This window comes from Poecilia reticulata, chromosome 20 (assembly GCF_904066995.2).
Source record: "Poecilia reticulata chromosome 20, P_reticulata-male-v2, whole genome shotgun sequence".
Taxonomy (NCBI): domain Eukaryota; kingdom Metazoa; phylum Chordata; class Actinopteri; order Cyprinodontiformes; family Poeciliidae; genus Poecilia; species Poecilia reticulata.
In genome coordinates, this window is record NC_088849.1 from 17,298,785 (window position 1) to 17,322,411 (window position 23,627).

Below are 23,627 nucleotides of genomic sequence, written 5' to 3' on the forward strand. Positions count from 1 at the left end.
TAACCCATTAGAGCAGGATTTTGACACACACACACACACAAAAAAACTATTGAAAAAAAGTTTACAGGGTAAATATTAGTAATGATGAAGACATTAACAAAGTATGAGAAGTTAAACCAGAGGTAAAGGTGGTGTTAATGATGTTAAGCTTAATGACATTCATAGAAACGTGTAAAATGACTGCATTCACATAGACTGCACTCTAATTTTAAAGTACACATTAAAACAGAGGATCATAATGCAAAGAGTCTAAAATACAGCCAAAACCATAAACAAAGTCAATACATAGAGAACAACTTTCAAATCAGTCGAGTCACTTTCACTTTTGATTATTTCCTCAGATCATTGATCCTTCCTTTCCTTTATTGAACCACTAATCATTTTTACTTTCTCTCGGATCTCACTCTCTTCTATAAGAGGCTTGCTTACCTTTGAGACTCCTTGTTGCCACTAGAGTTTGGAGCCTTTAAAAGTACATGATGAACAAGACCAGTCAAGCTGGTAATCTGTTGCTCCATAACCTTCATTCGCTCTCTGCAGAAACATTAGAAAATGCTGCTGATGTTAAATCTTGCGCTAACACATTACGAACGCTCTTAACCCTTGTGTCTAGAAATGGAGTCCAACCGACCCCACACACGTAAAACTTGTATCATTTGCCACAGTCCTCTACGTTTGCCTCAGTCCTCGCACGCACAAGGGTTAACACAACAGTTTGTTGGGTTTTATTGCTTACTGAACATTGATTGTTTTTTAAATTAAATTGACTTGCGAATAACCGGGAGTAAATATTACTGCTTATGTCTTCTGTTTTTGGTGAGTCAGTAAAAAAATTAAATAAAATAAAGAAAGTGAAATACTAGCAACATAGTGGAAATTCTTTCTTTATTATTTTTAGACTCAAGTAGACTGTGTGTCTTTGTGTTGCCCTATGACTAGCTGACACTCTCCCCACGGTGAACTCACACCTCTGACAAAGCAACTGCTGGGATAGGATCCAACCCTCATCTATAACCCTAAACAGGTAAATAACAAACAAAAGGATGGAATTATAAATAATATTTTGCAATAAATAATAATTTAATATGTGAAAGCAATCCCTAATCCTTAATACACTTTAAAAAATCACTTGCAAAGTCACAAACATTTGATTGAAACATCTGATTGTAGCTTGTAGCTGACATGATATCATAAAATATTCCAGATTTTGTTTTACAATCTTTCTTTTAGTGATGGTGTATATTTTTCTATAAAAACAAAAAAATACAGTATTTATACACATACACATTTTGCATTTAATAAGTGTTATTAAATCCAAATCAACTTAATAAGTAAGAACACTACTTTTCATTTACGACACCAAAACATAGTTAGCATCCCGCCCCCCCCCCAAAAAAAAGATTAATAGACAGGGTAAAAACAGTATCTGTTTTACTCTCTTTAAACAAAACGACTGTGGTAGCCATCAAAAACAGAATAAAAATGAAAACTGAAAATAATAACACCAGAAGAAGGAACACAAAAGTATACAATGAGATTGTTTGTGCTTGGAAAAGTGAGCAACTTTATCTTCTGCTCTGAGTGTTTATCTTAAGAAGAATGTGAGGCAAGTTAAGGACAAAAGGTCAACTGTGGTTGTGGCTACTTTGGAAAATAGATGGACACACAGTCAAGTCCTAATTACAGCCTCACGCAGAATATCGCACACGAATAAACATGAAGGCAGCTCAACAAAGTTTGTTTTAAAGGTTAACTTTAGTTCTTTCCAACCAAATTCCTCTGCTCATTTTAAATATTTATAGAGCATTCCTAATGAAAGTTTTAAAGTCTCCCAGGTGGTCATCTCTGATCTTTGTTTGGCTGACAGAGCGAGTAAAGCCAGGTCAATATTTTTCTGGATTTTCCAGATGCATAAAGTTCTTGCAGACACCATGGAAGAGAAGCCTCTAGAACTTTCATCTGTACATACAGCAATAAAGATCCAACCCAGGTACTAGAATAACTTTGCAGACCTAGCCGAATGATTGTTGATGAGAGTATGTTCACACGGGATATATTTGTAATTTGAGAGACTGTCTAGTTTCATCGTTAGCACTGGGCACATTAACTCCAGAATTGGTGCCGATGGTAAAAAACTGTAAAGTTTTGAACTGATGTTGGTATACACAAATGAATTAGTCTGCATGACCTAATTTTTAGACCTTAAAGAACAGTGAGAACACAGGTTATATTTGGCTTTAGTTGTGGGTGATGAATTAGAGACATGGCCAGTCACAGGAGCTCAGTAGCTTATGGTGAAAGTAAAACTGTGATGCAGAATTAGTACATGCTCTCATGCTATGCTTTAATCCTAATACAAACAATCCCATGCCAAATGACTACAACATCCAGCATTCAGTTGCTTACCGTGTCTCCTGGTCATTTGGAGCTGGAGTGGGTCCTTGAGGGTGACCCTGAGGGTCTGGGACCACAGGAGATCCCATGCTGTTCCTGGGCTTGGCCCCTGCAACTTCTTCCTTCCTGAAGGACTGGCGCACTGGTGAGCCTCTCTCCAGGGAAACACCATGAGGCGGGACAGCATGAGGTGGAACACCATGAGGTGGTACACCATGAGGGGGCATGCCGTGGACATCAATCATCCGTACCTCAGTCATCCTGTGAGGGGACGGAGGAGGAGTCTTGGAACCCAAAGTAGGCAACTGACTGTTTCGAGACTTCTGCCTATACAAAGGAGAGTGATCCACAGAGTCTGTTGGACTGGGCCCACCAAAAGAGCTTGTAGAGCGGATGGAGGCACGGTGAAATCCCCCCATGCCATGTTCTGGACCATCAAGTCCAGGGCTGCTGTGCTGCCCAGGACCTGCAGTCATGGTGATTCGTCCCTCTTGGAGCAGATATGGATCTGCATACAACCCCTCATTCCCTCTGGTTAGAGTGTGGCTTTTCCCACCCAAGTCTTGATCTGGCTTCACATCCCGTCTCTCCAGTATAGCGCTGGGACAAGGAGAGACGGACCGGGTTGAAGGATTGACATTAGACATCCGGTCCCTTGGGATAGTGGCGTTTCCAGGGACAGAGTTCTGACGTGGGCCAAATGGGATTCGGGAGGGGGATGGTGGCATGGAGTGGGGAGTAGGTGGGAGTGCTCCCTGCAGGGGATGGTGTGATGGAGGACCCATAGGTGGATGTCTTAGAGGGTGCTGACCATCACGAGTGACATGTGCCATCTCGCTGTGCATCTGGAAAAATCCCAAAACATTATTATTGTTTCATGTAAAAGACTCTTTACAGAACCTGTCGAATACAGCGATTCTGTTTCATATCTGGAGAGTAAGAAATTAAGCCAATAAGAGCAAACAAAGGTGGTATAAATGTTAATCTTTGGATGGACATTTATTAGCAACTAGTAAAAAAGGTGAATAAGATATGGGTTTTATTTGTTCAGCTATTATTGATAGTAGATTGCAATGCAAAACTACTTTTCTGCATTTCCTTGTTTTAATGTCTAGAAAGACAATAGTATTACTAGCCTAGCCCTTTATCTTTGCCCAATAGTCTTTCAAGCTTAGCCTAGCCTATGTGTTTTTATTTGTCATTTACTATTTCCTTAGACTCAGTCTTTCCATTGAGTGCCTTTACTGTTTATTTAGTATTTATTAAATATATTAAAAGCTGTTTAATCATATTTTTCTGGTGTATTTGACAGCAAAGCCTTATGCACTATAGGCTAAACTAATGTGTCCAAATACACCAATGTCAGACCCTCTTAACAGATGTGCAAGCTTAAAACAGCATTTTTGTACAAAGCTGTACAAAGTATTTAATAGCCACTGAAAATCTGAAAGATAGTCTGCTGACTGTTACAATTATATGTAAAAAAAACTTTGTCAAATTCAAACAAAGAAACTGACAACCCACCGTGTTTAGTAAACAATAAGCCAAGATGCTAAAGGTTTGTACAGAGGTGCTTCTTTGTATTTCTTTATTTGAATATTTGAAAAGACAGTTATATATATCTTAGCCTAGACTTTTGTCTTCATCTTTTCATCTTTGGCTGCTTGCTTAGCCTAGCCAAGTGTGGGCCTTTGTCCTTGACTACTACCCAAGCGTAGATGTTTGTTTCTGCCTTCGACCACTGTCTGGGTACTTTCTGACATTTTTACTGCTAAAGCTTTTGTGTTCATTATTTTTTATGCATATAGGTACTGATAATTACCTATAGCTTTAAGGGAACTCACTTTGCTAGAGATAAAATTGTGGTTTTCTTAAAAATGAACCCCCGGGGCTAGTCTGCGGTTGGTAAATTTACAACAAGATCTGTCAAACAATGTCTGTTTAACCAGTCAGCTAATCATTGTGATTTATCTTTAGCCCAACTACCTTAAAGAAACATTAATGGGTTATGTAGTAAAAATGACACCAGATTCCTATAATTACTTTTGAGGAAATTACCTTTGAGGTTTGGTTAGCAAAACTAATAATTGGAATCAAGATGAACATCTGGGTTTTGTAGTAGACCACGAGATGTGATCTAATCAACAATCTAAAAAAACAGTTTGAACACAATATCCCTTTGTTTAGCTGGGCACAATGTGTGGATTACTCCCACTAATGTGAATAAATGTATTCACTACAATGAGAATTTGTTTACGTGAGTTCTGGAGTGCATATTTTGTTTCAATCAAGAAAAGTTGAAAAGTTCAACCTTTTAGCCACTTTAGCTCACAACCTGCAGCTGCAAATATATACCTTAGTACATACTGAACAAAAAAGTAACAACGTTCTCTGTATTACTAGATTGAGATAATTAGTTTTTGACAAGAAGTAATTAACCAGCAAGACTAATATCGAGTGCACAGACAGTAATAAAACCTCAAGATTTGCGATATGCTTTGTATGATAACACTGCGAAGGAAGCTGTCGCATGCAGATCTGGATCCACTCCATTTTCCTTCCTGTCAAACAAACAAGCTATTGTTTCATCAAGGCATGACTCAGAGGTTACACCTAGAAGCCAAGATGTGTCAAAAGCCCTGGTGGAAGTTCTCAAACACTTCAGGGACAGTTTTTCATTGAGCACCTTTTTGTGCAGTGTTGTTTTTGTCTGTTTTATTCAAACACGCCGAGACAGATCATCGTAGGGAAGAAAACAATGACGTGGGTGTGACTCTTGCGTGTGCAAAAGTGAGTGTGCTTCGTGAACTTGAGGAAAACAACTCCTGAAAGTGTACTGTAACAAAGAGTTCATGCTTGGCTGTGACAACAAATGAAAAGAAAAACATACTTTCAGAGAAAGTTCGCACAGCCTGCATAAAGTATCATGAGGGTGATATATCACAGATCTGCAGACCACATTAAAACCCAAACAACCTCTTAGACTGAAAGTTTACACCTTGATAAAGAAAAATATCTTGACTTTCTCTAAATGTTGGTACACAGATGCAAAAACTAATTCCTATTCTAACAGAGTCTTAATCGGAAAGGATTAAGCCATTCTTGGGCAATCCCAAGCAGACGCTAGAGCCCTAAACTACCAAACAAAACATCTAAAAATAGCCCTAAAATACACAATTTTTGTTGTAAAATAAGGATGAGTTTCTGCTTTGAGATAAAATTAAAAAACAAGGCAGCGACTTGAAAAATAAGCACACGGGCAAACAGATTAGACTGATGCGAGGGGTCCTGTTGAAAACAGCTAACTCCAACACCCAGACTTATTTTTCCACTGTGGTCTTAAGCCTCTGGTAGCGCGGGTTGCCTATTTGGTTTGTGTACACAGAGCTGCTTCAGTCTCTTGCCGTGTCAGCATTGGATAAGGTTTCTACACTGATTCACAAACTGCAGAGAGTCACAGGACGCCAAGCTAAACAGATAAAGAGCTGAGCTGTGGTGGAAAAGCAGTAGAGTGTAAACATTTAGAGAAGCTTCACTGGATGGGTGCACTGTGTGTAAATGTGTAAATAACTAATGATGTTAGAAGGTGATTAGAGTTTGGAAATAATGTTACATAATGCGAGTCATTTATCATTTCAATATTATCATTGAAAACAGAAGTTGGGCAATAATGAACGTTCTGTTTACAAAGCGTATTTTTTCAGTGTACATAACAAAACTCTCTGACATAGGCTACTGGTGACAACAGAAGTCTGTAAAATCTTGTTTGTTTTGTAAACTGCTTAGTAGTAGGTGATCTAAATAAGTATTAGCATCTTAAAATATTTGGTTTTTCGTCTTCAAATAGTATTACTAAATTTCCCCTATTGCTAGGCAGTTTGCACCAGTGATTATGAAGCATTATATTGCTATTTCACCAGCAACAAAACAAAGTTGATACCCAAGTAATGCTCTGCAAGTGCTTCACAGGCTTAAGTTAAATTGACATTAAGTAACAACACAAGTTGTTGTGGTTGTAGAAGTAATTGGGTAGACAGATCTGATGGCATTTAGTTGGTACTAAAGCCCCAACAATAACCAATGGGCAATAAGCAGAGCGGCACAGGGCAGTGCAACAGTATATTTGCAAAGACTTGATCTACTCTTGATCTTCATAAGAATTGGATTTGCGCCTGTAATATTATAAATTGGCACCAATACAAGGACCAATCATTTCATAGTTTTTCTGTAGCATTTCCACATCATTTGTCATTTCAAATCTTAACAGAAACATTTATTGGTCCCACAATAAATTTTTTATTGTGGTTTTGTTTTAGTGTTCAAACTTGCAACAATGACGTTATTGAGAAAGAGCAACATTGGTTTGGATTAATGGGTAAAATGTCAACAGAGTAATTCCTTTGGTTATACTTCATCTCTAGTACCACACAGCCTTACGCAACCCTCAAAGTTTATGTCAACTGCTGGTTTGTTAAACAATGACAGAACTATTGAGGACAACAACACTCTTCTGCAATGCTGCCTCTGTGCTAGAAACTGCACAAAGTTTGACATAATTTAATTCCTTAACAAATTTAAGTATTTCTTTTTCTTATTTCTTTTTTTTTTATTTCTGCATTTAATAAGTATTTTCTATGGTGTGTTTTACTATCTTGTAGGTACTGATAAAAAATTGTCAATGCAACTTGTATTTATTAATTCATACATTTAATATTTTTTATATTTTTACTTAAAACTTATACTACCAACTAAATTCAGATCTACAAAACCAACACTGTCCCATACATAGTTTGCTATCAATCTTATTTTTTTTCACAAATTTCTGTAAAACAGTATGATACACAAGGCCTGGTTTGTGGCAACAAGTTTATGGATAATGCTAAAGAAATATTGCCAGTGAAACAACAGCAAATCTGTTGAAGGCAGGAAATAACAAGATAAAGAGATAAAGAGCCATAAGGATTACAGAGGGACAGATTGACGAGGAACATTTGAGGAAATAGGTTTTTGGGCTTAGGTTTTGCAAAATCAGCAGGAAATAAACAGCAGAATTAGAAACCGAGAAAGAGATTAAGGCTTACATTGGGATAAGAAATGAGTACGGGAAATAGTCCGAGGAAAGGAGTTGGATTGTCCCCTAAAAAGTTTCACTAGAGCGTATAAGGCAAGGTCTCTGGGAGAACAAAAAGAACCCCCCCGTAGACAGATTAACAAGAGCCAGGGGGACATTCCTTCCCTCAACTGCAAACAGGATGTGAGTTTAAGAACTAGAGGGAAAGCCTGCTTTTTTTTATTGCACCAGATCTATTCATCTCCCCTGAGCTGCTGGGACAAAAGAGACGTACTCACCCTGGCATCGCCGTTGGCAGGCCGAGGTCCATGACTGAAAGCCTGAGCTGGATCCTTGTGGTACACCTTGAGGCAAGAGTGATCTGTGATGTTCCTGTAAGGGAAGGAGGTGTTGGTTGGTAGGAAGGCGGCCCAGATATCCCCGTCGGAGTGCGGCCGGTCTTGCCTCAACCTAGATCTCTTTAAGTGCTCAGCCAACGGCACATACTCTGACAGAGGGTTTGACAGTCCTTCGTCAAGTGACATTTTCTCTAACAAAAATATCCACTAATAGTTTTCTGAGATGTGTCAAGCGGACCTGTTATTTCCTTTGTGCTGATCTCATTCTAAGTGTGTTGTACCTTGTACCAACCTTAAGGCATCACGAGACAATTTTTTACAACCTTGATAAAGGATTAGTCACAAAGTACACACTTCACTTGAGCGGGATCTCGGCGGAGGCAGAGGGCAAAGTTTATTATGTCTCGGCGCATTTGGTTTCTGCTTTTATCTCTGCACAGAGAATCTCCAGCATTTTGATGTACTTTTCTAGTTAATGCCAAGAATCCACAAGAAGAAATAAAACATGTTCTTAGATACAATCTGTATCGCTGTGCGCATAAATGGAATACCACACAACACCATACTTTTGAAGTTTTTTTCCCCAAAGCATAAACAAACCGAAAGTTTTGCAAAACTTTTGCATAAGAGAGGACAGAAGACAAAAACATTTCCAAAAAGTCTTCCGCTGTTTGTTCGAGACATTTTGCCACACAGCTCCACATTCAAAATAACTTTCTTTTTTTTTTAAACATGGATGGGAAAAGGAAGCAAACTTTCCTGCCTTTAGACATTTCCTGTTCAAAGGAAGCTAGGAACAAAAGGGCCAGATATCAGACTAGTTTGGCTGGAAGATTTGTCACTGAAGCGATAGATTTCCTTAGGATAGTTCTGGGTGAATTTCCTAATGAGACAGAGCTTTCAATGCACCAATAAAAATGTTAACTTAGTTTATACTGATCCTTCCTGTTTTTTTTGTTGTTTTTTTTATTTGTATCTCTGACTTGTCAGAAAATTACTGTATTTGAAAATCAGAGATTGGATATTTTCAGATGTTTAATGCAACAAGTGAGAACCCAACTGTTTCAGCTGTCAGTAAATTGAATTGTAATGTTCTAACTCACAAATCGTGAGCTAGAACATTAGTATGGCTTAAATACTTTTCGAGCAGATATAAAAAATACCCTGATATATACGTTTGCCTTTTGACAGCTTGACGTCTCGTGGACACTGAGCATATCACTAATTGCTAGAGACTCTGATTTTATTATTAGTCACTGATTCTACAGCAATGTGTAAAAAAGCTAACTATTGAATTATTAACTGGATCACAGCAGAAATAAACCAATTAAATGATTTCCAAAGGGCAAAAAGTCAAAAATGTTGAAACGGTTTAGCTTCTGAGTTTTAAACTACTAATGTTCTAACTTCCTGCAGCAGCTAGCTGTGCTGAAATGCTAACACTAGCTTATTACGTGACACAACATTTTGCTAAAACTGACAGCATATCACTAATTGCTTGAGGACCTTGTGTTAGGATGGATATTTTCATTTAATTTCAAGTAATGTTTTCCTTGATTTTACATACAAACATAACTTCTTACCTGACATCAGTGAGTTCGTAGTACATGTTCCTCATGTCGTCTTTGACGTAGACGGCAACACTGGGTGACTCCAACATCTTCATGTTGAGCTGCTGCGGGAAGGCACTGACGAACAGAGCTCTGATTGTATCGATGCTGGTGATCTCATTCGGCATGCGTATCTGTTTGGTCTCATCGCCGTACTGCAGGTAGAGTACACCTAGGGACAGAAGAGCAATGAAATTAGAATGAAATTAAGATCTCAAAAACAGATGTGGTTTCCAAGTATGAGAATGCATAATCTAATGTATTCCCTACAACAGGAAACCCACAACTTTTAATTTGGTTTGGTTTGTGGAAGTAATCCATTTATGAAGCTACAAAACTATAAAAACTGTCCAGTTAGGAAGCAGTAGAATGTCTTTACTGATGGTGGTAACTTAATGACTGTACACCAAGACTGAAAAGCTGTGATATAATCGCTCTGTCTTTAACTGAAGTTCTAATGTGAAGCTTAAAGTGTAATCCAGTAAAAGCTAAGGGACAGAATGGAGGGATCTGGGTGACAATGTTAGCACAAGATTAACAAAGATATAAGTTTAATATATCCACACTACAAGATCTGCCAAAACTGGTAGTTGATATGACATGTTTTGGAATACAGTACAAAAGTATAGGCAGAAAAAAAAAAAGAAACTTCTAGAGATGCACAATATATTAGCACCAACATCGGCATGGGTGTATGTTAGTCTTTTTTTACATATTGGTATCAATCTAAAAAGTAAAACCGGGCCATTTGTGAGTGTTTCACGAGGTGGAATGGAGTGGGTTCAACATGTGGTATTGGTTTGGTCATGTGACAGAGATAGTGATGCAGTGCAGGATTGTTAGGGTGTTTGAAGCAGAGAAGCAATGTAGGTGGTGTGGTTGCTTTCACAGAGTCATAAGTGTAGGGAAATACATACAATGTACATATAATATCAGTAAATTTCAGTCTTAACATTAGTATTAATAAATATTGGATATTGATATCAGTTCAAGTTTTTGTACTTCTAGAAGGTTCCTATTTAGTTGATGACGCACAGTGACCTGAGTAAAAGTCCTAGCTGAACTGAAAATCATTACTTTCTACGCTGAATGATTTCTACACTGCACTGTGGAACAAAAGAAATCAAAGTGAATCCTTAAAAGCTGTCAAGTTTTCTATAAGCAGAAATGTATACATCTTTCACCCAGGTTCTATCTGTGCTGGAAAATAGAAAGTACTTTTAGTCAAGAAAATTACTTGATAATAACATGTTAGTTGGGGCAGAGGCAAAGCTGTGCGCTCTGGGAGGAACGGTAAATGTTGTGTATCAAAAAGACCAAAGTCTGAACCTCTGAACTCTGGGTGTGGCTTCTGTGCTGTGCTTTAAAAAAAAACTGATGGCTCTCCCACAACATTTATGAACACGCCCCACACTGCACTTGTATAAACAGTGCCAGGGGAAAGAAAACAAATTCTATTTTCTGTCTGATTCGATGGTTGACACTGAAATACAGTGTCAACAATGTTTAAAGAAACATTTAAAGTTGATACAATTGGATTGCAAAAATTCAACCATTTTATAGCAAAAATGTCAATTATTCTTACATGTAAAGGCAGATTAATAGTATGTTTATAATTTTTCCAATGGGAACAGAAAGGAGGCGTGATTTTACTTGGTAAACCATATAAAAACCAGGTCTGTAAAAGCTACCAGATGTTAGTGAAATATTATACAAGACACTACATGCTCCATGAGACAGGGGGGAGGCAAATCCAGGAAATAATCTCTAATAGTCTCTGCACTGCACTCCTTGGTCTGTCTGTTTCTGTGCAGAAACAACTTCACACAGTGACCCATTTGCATCTTTTTCTGTGAGATAGGTTAGAATAAAGTGATTTTTTTAATGCAGATTTTGGCTACTTGAAAAGGAAAGTTTCACACAACTATTATGAGGATTTCTTCTGCATTTAAAGTATTATGTGTAGGTCGGAAAGAAGAATTGAGTTACATTCCAGGGTGCCTGACCTCGCTGAAAGCTTGCAACAAATGGCTAGCTGGTTTTGTAACCAAATGGGCACAGACTGGAAACTTTTTTGAGTTTAACACGTCTTCACTGAGAACAGATGTACAAACTAAACACAGCAGTGAAACCCCTCCCTTTTTCACTTGGACCACAACTAAACAACAGTAAAATACTACATTTCAGCCACAAGTTAAAGCCATTTAATAGAGTCCAACTGATGCTACACTGTTGAATGTGATACTCACCGAAGAGGTCTGGAGGATTTCCAGTTTCCTTGCTCAGCCTTATGTAGTAAAGAAAAAGACCATGCAGCAACTCGTGCCGCGAGAGACGAGGGTACAAGGAATCCCCAAATGTCCGTTGGGACAAAGTGGAGTGTGTGCCGTTGCCTCCTTGTGTGCACACGTGTGTGTGCCTGAGAAACTGTGGGAGGGACACAGTTGTAAAGCGGTGCCCCCCGTTTTCTCTCCACCCCTTCATCACACCATAACTCCCCACTGTCCCCACGCTTTGTCCTGATGTTTTCGAAGGAGAGAAGGAGCGTAAAGGAGCACAAGTATGTGTGAGTTTGTTCATGGGTGTACATATATGTGTGTCGTAAAGCCTCTTTTCTGATGGGGTTTTGCTTTTCTGCAGTAGAGTCGTCGTGCTGAACAAATCAAAACCTGTGAAAAACGGCACCCCGCAGCTTGATTCTTTTCGACAAAATACGCAACTCTCTCTTTATCCGTAACTACGGGGTTTGCTAAGAAGTGAACTTTTTTATCTAAAGAACTTCAAACATTATTGTTTGTTTGAAAAGTGTGAAAGGTCCTTGCAATAATACATCCACCATTTTGCAAAATTTTTACATTTTCTGCATATGCACACAGGTCTTAGGAATTCCATGGGAGGATTCACTAAGATTTCAACAGGAAAAAATGTATACTAACTAAGACAAAACTAAAAGGGGTGGTGGAAAGAAGTTGAAAGAAGAAATATAAGAGGTAGATAGAACATGACGGAAAAAATAAATTAAACCACAATTATTTTTTTGTCCTGAATTGTAAAGTGAATTAAAGATATCTTTCCATTTATTAGATTGAAGGCAAAAACGGTATAATGATGTAATGATGAAAGCAAAAAAGTACATACAGTTTTGCAACAAGAATGCATATTAAAAATAAACAGGAAACTAACATCTTAAGGCAAAACAATTAAGTGTTGATTTGTTGAACATTAAGAGGGATCACTGGGAGCATTCAGATATGTATTTATTTTTTGTCAGTGAATTCTGGGAGAGTAGAAACATAATCATTTTTGTGTTCAATTACGTAGCAGTTTGCTGATGTCAGAGCTGACTGATGATTTTGAATGAGTCGTTAAAAACCATTAGTAACCGTAAGTGAGAGTTACAGTTTTGAATAACAGTGTAAAACTTTTTAAAACGACGGTTAACTTATAACCAGTCATAAACACTAACAGGTTTAACAAGAGTGGCTCAAATTCTTCATGAGATTTTCTTAGCAGCATGCTTTTATTGCGGTTTCATGTGACAAAAGAACATAAATTAGTTCAAAACAGTTCAGTGGAAGAAAAGAGGAAATCTGATAATACGGTTGAGCATTTCAGTTCAACCCCCCCACCCCCACCCCCCCATTATTCAAAAATGTAAAACTACCTTCCACTGCAAATACTCTTGTCACTTGTTTGTGATGACTTGACTAGTGTGTATTCTTTGAATTGAACTGTTTAATACTAGCTTTGGATGAATGTTTAAGGTTGTTTATGTTTAATGTTTAAGACTACATTTATTACTGTGTCCCCTGCACATCTTGTGGTAAACTGCAAATGTTATTTATTAACTTTCTTTCAAAAATTTATTTCTTTTTGTCCCTTTTCTTTTAAACAAAGGTCAAATATGTAGATTTGTTAACAAATTTTCTCATTGAAGAAGTTGATATTTGGTTGTTTTTATGATGAATGCTCATCTTGCTCCCGCTGTCAGTTCAGGTTTTAAAACCTAATTCCCTTAACCAAACATTGGGATTTCAACATGGTGTAACAGCCAAATTAGCCCTGAATAAACAAAATCATCCACCCGTAAGTTCTTCACTTTAGAGAAGTCAATCCTGACAGTTTTTAGGGCAAGACAGCGAATAATGAAGAGAGAGGCATGAAGAAGCTTTCTCAAAAAAAAAAAAAAGGAACAAACTATTTTTTGCATTTTGCACGTTGATCTTCTTCAGAAGATGTTAGTACCAACATCAACTGTTTTTTGTTTACTTGTCTACAAGCCTTTATTGCAAAAATATGGATAGTGTAGGTGTTTTATTCGTACTGAGCGTAGAAGTTTATCAATTTAAAGAGAAAAGATTTTCAATGTAAATTTGTAGACTGAGGCTGTTAAGCCATCTGGGGGAGACATGAAAAGAAAAAAAAAAGTAGTTCAACTAGTAAATTTCTTCTTCTTCTAATATATTTTCTCTTTCATTTTGCGATGTAAGCCTATGGAGTAGTGAGGTGATGGTGGGCCCGCCACAGGGCTGAGTTTGCAGCCATTAGGGTCATTTGCTCAAGAGACCCATCCTGATTCACTGACTCCCCAGTCTCACTAACTTCCAGCCCCGGGCTAAGACTACTCTGCTCTGCTTTGCACTACTCAGTTTTGACAGGGAAGGTTTTCTGGCTCTCTCATGAAAAATAGGAATGCAATGCAGTTAGGGAAAGGACAACCCTGATCATTAATTTGTTTATGTTGAGTCTTTAGAACTAGTGGAAAACATAGTTTTGCAAAGTAAACTGAAAATTAGAGGAACTGTTGGCAACAAAAGATGTGGAAATTGCAAAGTCTTCTACCTTATTTTGTACTTGACTTTAAAAGTTTTATTACAGGCCTGGTTTCAGTGCCGCATTGCAGAAAGACATCACCATGTACAGAAGGCTCATAAACTTTGTAATAAAGTACTTCCTCAGAACACTTTCTTTAGCTGTCCTTTCTGATAATAACATAAGCTTTATAAATGCTTCTCCTGCAAAGTCATCAGCCTTATTTAAGGACTACTGTATTTGCTTCAAGTGATGTAATAAAACACAACACACAAGTTCCGCAACTGTGTCTTTCTGAACTAACAGTCTGGATGCTACACCGCTAGTCCTGATGCATTATCCAATGCAGATATCAATCCCTTGTAAAAGTATTCATGCCCCTTTAAACCTCATTAAGCCCCTTTAGCTCCATACCCCATCCCCTTTAATCAAGTTTCGAGTAAACCCGCCTCATGATGCTGCCACCACCATTTATGGAAATGGTGTTTTCAGGGTTTCCACAACATAGTACTTTAAATAATACATAGATTCCGACACCGCATGACATACGGTATGCCAAGGCAAAATGTGTCTGATAGCAGCAGTTGTAATGTGACAAAACATAAAAAAAGATTCAAGTATAAATGTATGGCTAAGATACCAAAGAAGCAAACAAGGGAGCATACCTAATGAGCGGTCCTTTGTCTGATTGGTCGATCGCACCACTGGCAGGCTGGCACGGACTCGGCTGCCGCGGGTGAAGGCTGTGGGTGCGTCCGTTTCAGACATGGCGTCCAGCGACTCTAGTGAGGCCAAGGATAGGTGGTCGACCTGATCCCCAACGCCGGGCTGTGGGCTGGGGCCGTGTTTTGGACTTCTGCTCTGGAGTGGGAGGAGGCAAATGGAAACAGGAGTGAGACCACAGATGCTTATGATGAAACTGCACATAAAGTTTGCAATCCTGGAATGAAAGATAAAAGTTCAAATTTGAAATTGTTTGCTTTGCAGGACCACACTGCTCATAACTTGGACTCTGTCCTGTGTTTTTTTTTTAAGTCAAACACATTGCCCTGCTTGATTCATGCACAGTGACAAAACAAGCTAAAACACAGCAGCCATGCAAATGTGCAGGGACGCATTAATCTCAAAAACGTTCCTTGAAAACAATTTATAGAAACAATAAATAGAGTCGGAACTTAAAGTCAGTGGGTTGGTTTAGATGAAAGGACTCTCAGCTCTGACTGCACTTGAGCATTTTGTGCAAGACATGAATGTTGAATATTAATGTTGACAAATGTTCTCCATCTAATCTAACTGTGGTTGAGCTTTGTTTTTTTGGGTTTTTTTGCAAAGAAAATTCTGCAAATCATGCAAAGCTGGTAGGAACAAACCTCAGATAATCTCACCGTTGTAATTGCAGTAAAGGAAGATTCTACAAAGTATTAATTCTGAGAGGTTGAATACTATGCACACCCTTTTTCTGATTATTATTCGATAAAACATTTTTACATTTTTCCACTCAATTGTCACTTGTTTGTAATATGACAAAATGTACAGAGCACTATTGGGTTATCTAATACATGCTACTGAACATTCATAGTCATTTGTTGAAAATGTTAAAAAACAAAGTTTTGTTTTTTTAACTTGATATTTTAGAAGCCTTCATTGGCTGGACCAGTTCAGCCTGGCAGCCAAGGCGAGAAGCACAAAGGTTGGGAACACGGTCACACAACAGATGCTAGTAGGGGTGAGAACACAGCCACACACACACACCCTATGACACACAAACCCAGCATGATGCAGATAAGACAAAAGGCAAACTAACTTGGTAGGGTGATTGGATTTTCATCAAATACCTCTGAATGTCAAGCTCAGAGTGAAGAGAAGCAATCATGGCCTGTAAAGACTGATGAAAGAAAAGGGAGAAAAGGAAGAAAAACAAAAACAACATGGCTAAAAAATGCCAGTGGGAGCTTGAAATGGAAAAGGAGATGTTCATCAAAGAAAACAGAAGAGCCTGGTAGCAAATCAACCTCTTTAGCAGAAAAAAGAAAAAGAAGAAAGAAGCAGCATGAGAGACCTAAATGCAAGACATGTGAGCCGTTCACACCAATACGTTGCATAAATCAGGGATTAAAATGTGATGCTCCATGTAACAGCATTAAAGAGCGCTCATGCGTTTGTAACGTAATGTTATGGTGACCTTTAAAAGGAATGAGGTCACATGGAGTTAACATGTAACCTGAAACCAGACAAGTGTTGGGAACTTAATCTGAGCACTGAATGATTTAAAAGCTCATTCAGTGATGGTGGAAGCAAACAACCCTCCCACACCGCTGCTCAAGCTTCTCGCACGCTCCACTGGGAGAACCAGCGGTTTCCACCAACTTTAGGTACTAATTATGTCAGCGCGGTATGTCTGTGTAAACCTAAATATCATCTGAAAACTCCAAAGGTGCAGAAGAATAATACAAACTAAAAAAATCTTTAAGAAGTTTAAAAATTTAAGCTTCACTGCATTTTTTTTCTGCAACAGCACAAAATATAATAGATTTCCATCAGAAAGATAAAACAGAAATATTTTTTAAACTTTTTGGTGAATGCAGTGGCTCTATTTTTCCAAACCTGGCCTTGATCAAAGGTTCACTTTCCCTTGTAGCTTGCCTTTTATTATGACTGAAATGCTATGTTGATTGAACAGTTTGTCTGTTACGCTTTGGACTGTGGTTCTGGAGGAACAACTGGATCTTCCATGGCTCTTACTAATATGGCTAAAAATCATATATGACCAACGAATGTTTTTGAATACAGATGTAGGACAGGTTTTAGATTTTTTTCCCCCCTGTTTTTTAATGGAATAAACACATTGAAGTTCTAGAAAAAATAGCACTGAAAGTATCAGTAATATATTTTTAGATATATTAGCAACTATTGTAACTATCCATTGTTTTTTACATCGTTGTGCATAAATGGAAACATTCCAAAAAATAAAATGTATCCTCTATGTGTAAAAGTTTTGTGTTTTTCTTTATTTTAAAATAAAAAAAAACACTTTACCTTAAAACCAAAAATAACACTAGAGTTTTTTAAACACAGATGCAAGTTTTCTTTTGTAAATACATTATCTTTTTTTAAGAGGTAATGTTTAACACATTTTATTTTACTTGACCGAAGGCAGAAATTGCTCTTTGGTTTGTAAAGGCTGCAAACCTGGCCTGGATTCAGCAGAAGGGAGAGAGCAATATGAGGAATACCTTTTAGTTTCAGGTTTTCAAATGTTTAGATTGTTTAGACATTTAGGCTTTAAATTAATAAAATAAAAACAATTATTATTTAAATTCTATTATTCTCCCACAACCTGAAAAAATATCAGATAGAGTTGCTCCTCAATCACATTTCCTATATTACAATGAGCATTGATCCTGGGTTATTTTGAAATTTTAAGCTTCATTGTTGTTACTCTACGACTGTGGAGGCAGAATGTAGAAAAGGTCACTTATGCAGCAATCTTGGTGGTGATGTGGTAGGTACTGCAACTGAAATTCTTCATTCCATGGTGACATCACAGTTTAATGTGTTTAAACGTTTTGGGCATTACCACTACCAAAGCAAATTGATGAAACAAAAGTGGATTTTATTTTTAAATATTGCTAAAATCTGTCAGTAAAAAAAAAAATCTTGGGTCTTCAAGTTTAAATATGCCAGGAATATGAATAATTTTGAGCTTACCAGAATATTATCAGTTTGAATGTAATGAAAACACAGCTGTCCCAGCCAACAGCTTTCAGATGTGAAAGCCGCGACTGCAAAACCCTCTTTTAGCTTTCTTGGACCTACAGTGCATTCCATCCCACACTCCAGTCAAAATTGTGCAGCCTGTGAGTCTCTGTTTTACACCGCATTGGCTTTGACAGCTATGATGAATGTGAAACAGAGACATTGGCGTTAGCTTCAATACTGAAATATGGAAAGGTACAAAGTCATGAAACAAGGCTGCTAGGAGGCAATATAACACCTGAACGTGTCAAAAAAAAAAAAAAAATCTGAAAATGGCGTGTTGTGTGGTGAGCTGCAGTCAATGCCCGTAGGCTGTTATAAAACGCACATGTCCAATAGTCACTGTGATTAGAGAATGTTAGAGAAGGTCTAGAAATAACTCGGTGCCTAATCAGAAGTCTCAGTTGTGTGGCTGCAGTTGCAGCCAACCTTTTCCTCGAGTCATCAAGCCTTTGCTCCTAAATTTGCCTGAATGCCATGCATGAAGGGAGCTTTATATGACATGGATGTCAAGACTAATGCAGTGTGGGCAAGCAGTGATCAGGCAAACAGCCATGGTTGTGGGGAAAAAAAAACAAAAAACAAAAAAAAAAAACAGAGAAGGCTGGAAGTAGTTTGGTTGCACTCTGTCTCTTTGTGTGAGTCTGTTTGCACGCCCATGAAAGAGTAAGAGGGATGTAAAGAAGGACTGGGTGCGTGCATGAGTGACTCGGGCCATTGTTCCAGAAAATGTGACCTGAACCCGGGACATCCTGCAAACATTTATGCAACAGTCTGCTGTCATCATGAAGAAAGCTCGGGTCTGTGTGTTGAGGTACTGTTCAAACAGAGCAGGTCGGAGCTGTCATTTCTAGATTTTCAACTCGTCTATAAGAGCTTTTTTACTGCAACTTATCACATGTTGTGAGTCTTTAAAGAGCTTTTTAAAAGCAAAGTGGCTATGTTTTATGATTTCTTAAAGCAATGCAGATGAAGTTATGTCATCCCGGTGTCGTCTTGGCTCCTGACGGACAGGCTGCCACGTGGAGCAGAGCTGGAACGATTAAAGTAAATTATGATTGTTAAGAATAATGGTGGATCCCAGCAGGAGCCTGCTGTGTCACTCATGGAGATTTAAGTATAGACGTGGCCTCAAAGGTTGCCGTTATGCACACCTCCTGCAGCCAGTCCACACAAAGCCATCTGATTGGTGCCTACGTTCTTTCATAATCTACAGTATACAGCTCGAGTTATAATGACTTTCTCTTACACAAACCCTCTTTTTTACTGTAAGAAGTGGACATTTGCCTGAAATTTTTCCACAAACCCCGTTTGACCTGTTAGCTGCAGCATGTCACTATTAAATGTAACACCACAGTTTTTTTTATATTTTGTCACATTTAACGACAAAAGCAAGGCATTTTGTAAAGATTTTGTTTTAGACAAAAACAAAATTTTCTGCATGATTCTAAAGTGGAAGGAATTTGTAAATGAGTTTTTAACAAGTAGAATATTTGGGGGGGCATGTCCCAGCTTCTAGAAACTGGCATTTTCACAACACCTGAGCTGTGAAACTCTGACACTCCTCCAGAGTAACCATGGACCTAGTGCTTCTAAGTTTAATGCGCTCCTTGCCTTTCTGTTAGGATTGATGTCCTTCTCTTTCCATGTTGGGGTGATGAATCAAATGGTACCCTAAAAAATTTCAAAGCTTGGGATATTGTTTCATAACTTAACAAATGTTCTTAGGTAAATGTCTCTTGGACAAACGTCTTCAGAGTTCAGAGAATAAATTAGACATTTAGGAAACTATCTAAGGGTATCAGAGATAAAGAGGGTCAACAGAAAATGCATACAGCAATTTTAAGGTTTTGTTTGCAAAGAAATTTAAAACAACCCACAATTTTCCCTCCACCTTAAAATTCTAAGTATTGTTTTTACTGGTTTATTACATAAGATTCCTTCAAACAGAAAAGTGATGTTAAAATGTGACAAAACAAAACAAAAAGTTCAAGGGGTGTAAGTACTTTTTTATGGTACTACTATATCATCCAAAGATACCAAACAAAGGTCACCTGTGGAGGTGTTTATCTTAAAACAATAGAATGTATTCACACAACATCTACTATGTGCACAACCAGAGCAAATACACACAAGGTAACCAGAGAAACACGTTTTATTCACCCGTTCTATATGGTGGAAAGAATGCCAACAGAGGACGGAAGAGGAGGTTGTTATGGCTTTAAAAATGCAAACACTGATGTTGGGAGCACGACTTTTCACTTAAGATGCTAATTTGGCTGGAGCTCTGGGGAGAAGACGTACAGCTTACGGTAATTACCGGGATGTGAGCTCAACAGCAAACTTATAAACGGAACAAGGCAGCTTTTAGAAATGCTGTAACTTTCCTTTTTTTTTTTCTTTTCATTCCAACACATTATTTCAAAGAAAGAGCAAAGCCTGGGAAAATTGATGTGATAAGAGAAAAAGTTCAAGCCGGACTGCCCTCATCTCCTTAGGATAAATGTGTTTATGTGTGCCTCAGAGACAGTGTTCAGCAGAGCGAGAGTTAATTGAAAATCAAGCGCATGAGTCTACAGAAAGCTCTACACAACTGGTCTGTACTCTGTCTGTGGTCTGACGATCAGCCTTTGTTTTCTATACTCTAAAAGACATTATATCAAAATTCCCCAGTCATCCATTCCCATTCACTGCAAACACCACCCTCTGTCCGCTCCCTCCACCGATGCATTCCTCCTCTAATCCTTTTGCTACAAACCTCACATGACCTTTCACAGATGGGGTTGTTTGTTAATTGGTGTGTTAATTCAGATGACTTTATAGTATTAACAATCAAAGCTTACAATGGAGAGGAAGAACGGTGCCAGAAAACCCAGTAAATATTAAGAGACCCTCACAAAATGAAATATGCAAAACAGTAATAACAACTCTTATGAATTAATTAAATATCAGATTGAGTAGAAGGATAGCAAACGAATCTCATGCAAATCAGGATCGTAGCTACAACACAGGGCATTACATAAGATAATAAGATAAAGAAAGCATTACAAATATATTTTAGACACCTTGTAAAAGGAGCTGTGAGAAAAAAAAAACATATAAAGCATTAAATGCATTGCACACTAGTTCTGCTATTATTTGCCCTGTGCTTATTAATAGTTAACATAATATTCAATCTCCAATAATAAATGAAACACAAAACCTGGTAGAGAGCTAAAAAAATGCACTATTTACCATTTTTGCCAAGTTTCAACAGTCCACCAGTGAGTTCCATGTGAGACTAGAAACTCCCCGCTCTGAGAGAGAAACAGTCTCTTCCTGTGTTATCGTCGCAGCACTTGCTCTGCACAACTGGCCCCTGTCCTGCTCCCTTCCCTCTCTACTCCACTCCATAGCGGATGCAGACACCGCCCCCCCCACCGCTACAACCATCTACCACATCCCTAACGATCCAGCAGCACATTGCAAGCAAACACACAATCCACAGTAGGAAGACAGCAGGGGGAAAGCCATTGTTTTTATGTGAGCCATTTAAATTCCACCATGACTGTCCAGCCCAAGTTACGGAGTGTTAGGGACTTATTGAATGTGTCTGAATATTTCTCACTTTCATGAAGGTTCAGAGGTTAAATTCTGGATACCTGCAGCAACCCTAAACGTAATAAATAAGACAAGTTGAAACAGACACTTTTATTTAATAAAAAACAAACTGCTCCAACACTACAACATGGGTTTTGGTGTTGATGCAAATCCAAAGCTAGTCTTCAAACTCATGGGGCTAAAATGATAGACACATATCGGTTTGATATTTGGTAAATGAGTGGGTTGACATGGTTGACTGGGGTGAATATCTAACACAAGTCCTGCAGTTGAGGAAGCAACTTAATGGTGGAACACCGGCTTCAGGTTTAAACTTCTGCCAATTGTGCCATTCCTGGCACAGCTGTAAATCAGACGTTGCCAGCATTTCCACTAAAAAGACATAAACCAGGATTTTGATGGCAGACATAGTCACACAATCACTTTGAGTTTGTTTAACAGGAGAGTTTGTGTTTTCTTTCTGACCTTAGTTCTTTTTCCCATAAAGCAAAGGGTATTCCTACTTGTTCCATCAATGGAAGTTTTTGTGGCCAATGTTTGATAACTAACCTGCCAACACAAAATTGAGTATGCTATATTCTTTTCTTGAAAGGCTCATCTTGTTTTTGAGTATATTCTAATAAGTCATTACCAAAATGTTTTGCTTTTCAAAAAGTTACTTAAGCCTTGCACTAAAGACAGGCAGTTATAAAAGATAACAGGTCCAGACTTACACCAAGACCGAAAGAACCCTTACTGAATGTAGTAATTTGCACATATTCAGTCTGCTTCTCACCTACCTACTATCCTTCTTGCCAAACAAACACACGCAAACTATTTGCTTACGGCTTGATTTGTCCCAACTTGCTCCTGGATGTCGACCGTGAGACTGAACATTTAGAACAGCCCAGAACTGCGCAACATGTGCTCGATTTGCTTACATGTGCAGATAAATCCTTCATGGTAAAACAAAAAAGTGGACACATTTGCCATCACTTATCAGAAAACCGGTCTTTGCATGAGTTACGGCTGTTTTTACAAAGAGAAACAAAGTTTTATTCTCTCCTGTAAAAAAAAAATCCTTTGTGCTGTCTAGCAAACTGAAAGTTCACAAAAGGAAGAGTGAAACATATGCTAACTACTTTAGGTATATCTTTTTTTAATGCTTGTTAACACACCGTTTCAGTGCAGTTAGCTATCTAGATGTAATGAAGACTGGTTCAAGACAGCAGAGAAGGAAACATTGATGAAATAACCCTTTGTTGCTGCCATGGTATGAGGAGCACCATCTCTGACTGTACAGCAAGTTGAACCTTGAAGTAAGTGACTACGCCAGCTGAAGCCGACACTGGATTGCCACCGCGCTCAGTTCAATACAAAAACTGTAGTGTCGCATGAGAATTTGGTGTCAACAACATAAAGGGATTCAGGAGCGTCAGGCTGGTGCTGGTAGTGTAACAATGCAGGGAATATTTCCTTTCTGCACATTGGATCAATGAGCTCCAAGTTATTTAAGCATTATTGCTGATCCTGTCCATCTCTTTATGTCCGCAGTGTACCCATCTTCTGATGGGTTTTATCCAGGAGGAAAACGATGAGTTTGCTATACTTCATCGGTCTCCATGGTCATCGGATCTCAATCACTCAGAGCACCCTTTGAGAGGCGGTGGAAAGGTGAATTCACCTCATGGACGTTAAGCGGACAAATCTACAGGAACTGTGATATTATCAAGTTGATTTGGACCAAAATCACTAAGGAATGTTTCAGAAACATTGTTGAATATATGCCACCAAATAGGGGTCCATACACATGAGTGTATTTAAATAACTGATACAAACAATGTTTTTTGGTTTTTTTTCTATGGGAAACCAGTTATCTTGTAAGACACAACGTGTTGTCAGGAATTCTTGAAACCAATTAGCAACTTCCTGAAGACTGCATGGCTTCTTTGTGCCGCATATTTATTATACCTGCTTTCTGCTTGCATGAGCAGATACTTAATAATTAGCCCAGGGTTTTAAAAAGAATCACAGACAAGCACCTAACACTCAATGTTACTGTACTTT

The 23,627-nt window shown here is 38.2% G+C and overlaps 1 protein-coding gene across 24 annotated transcripts in view; it reads right to left on the minus strand.

Moving 5' to 3' along the window:
- The window catches only part of kiaa1217 (KIAA1217 ortholog), a 126,743-nt gene that overhangs the window by 20,521 nt on the left and 82,595 nt on the right, over positions 1-23,627 (minus strand). For 17 of the 24 annotated variants that reach the window (XM_008396763.3, XM_081601695.1, XM_081601693.1 and 14 more), the window contains exons 3-8: positions 16,030-16,110; positions 14,891-15,086; positions 9,387-9,585; positions 7,744-7,837; positions 2,407-3,239; positions 430-534 (exon numbers count right to left, since the gene is read on the minus strand). In XM_008396763.3, coding sequence (XP_008394985.1) covers positions 430-534; positions 2,407-3,239; positions 7,744-7,837; positions 9,387-9,585; positions 14,891-15,086; positions 16,030-16,110 — 1,508 coding nt within the window. Of the gene's footprint in view, positions 1-429; positions 535-2,406; positions 3,240-7,743; positions 7,838-9,386; positions 9,586-11,662; positions 11,913-14,890; positions 15,087-16,029; positions 16,111-21,215; positions 21,345-23,627 lie in introns of those variants that run through there. The other 7 variants (XM_081601688.1, XM_081601707.1, XM_081601699.1 and 4 more) reach the window with 4 other exon arrangements.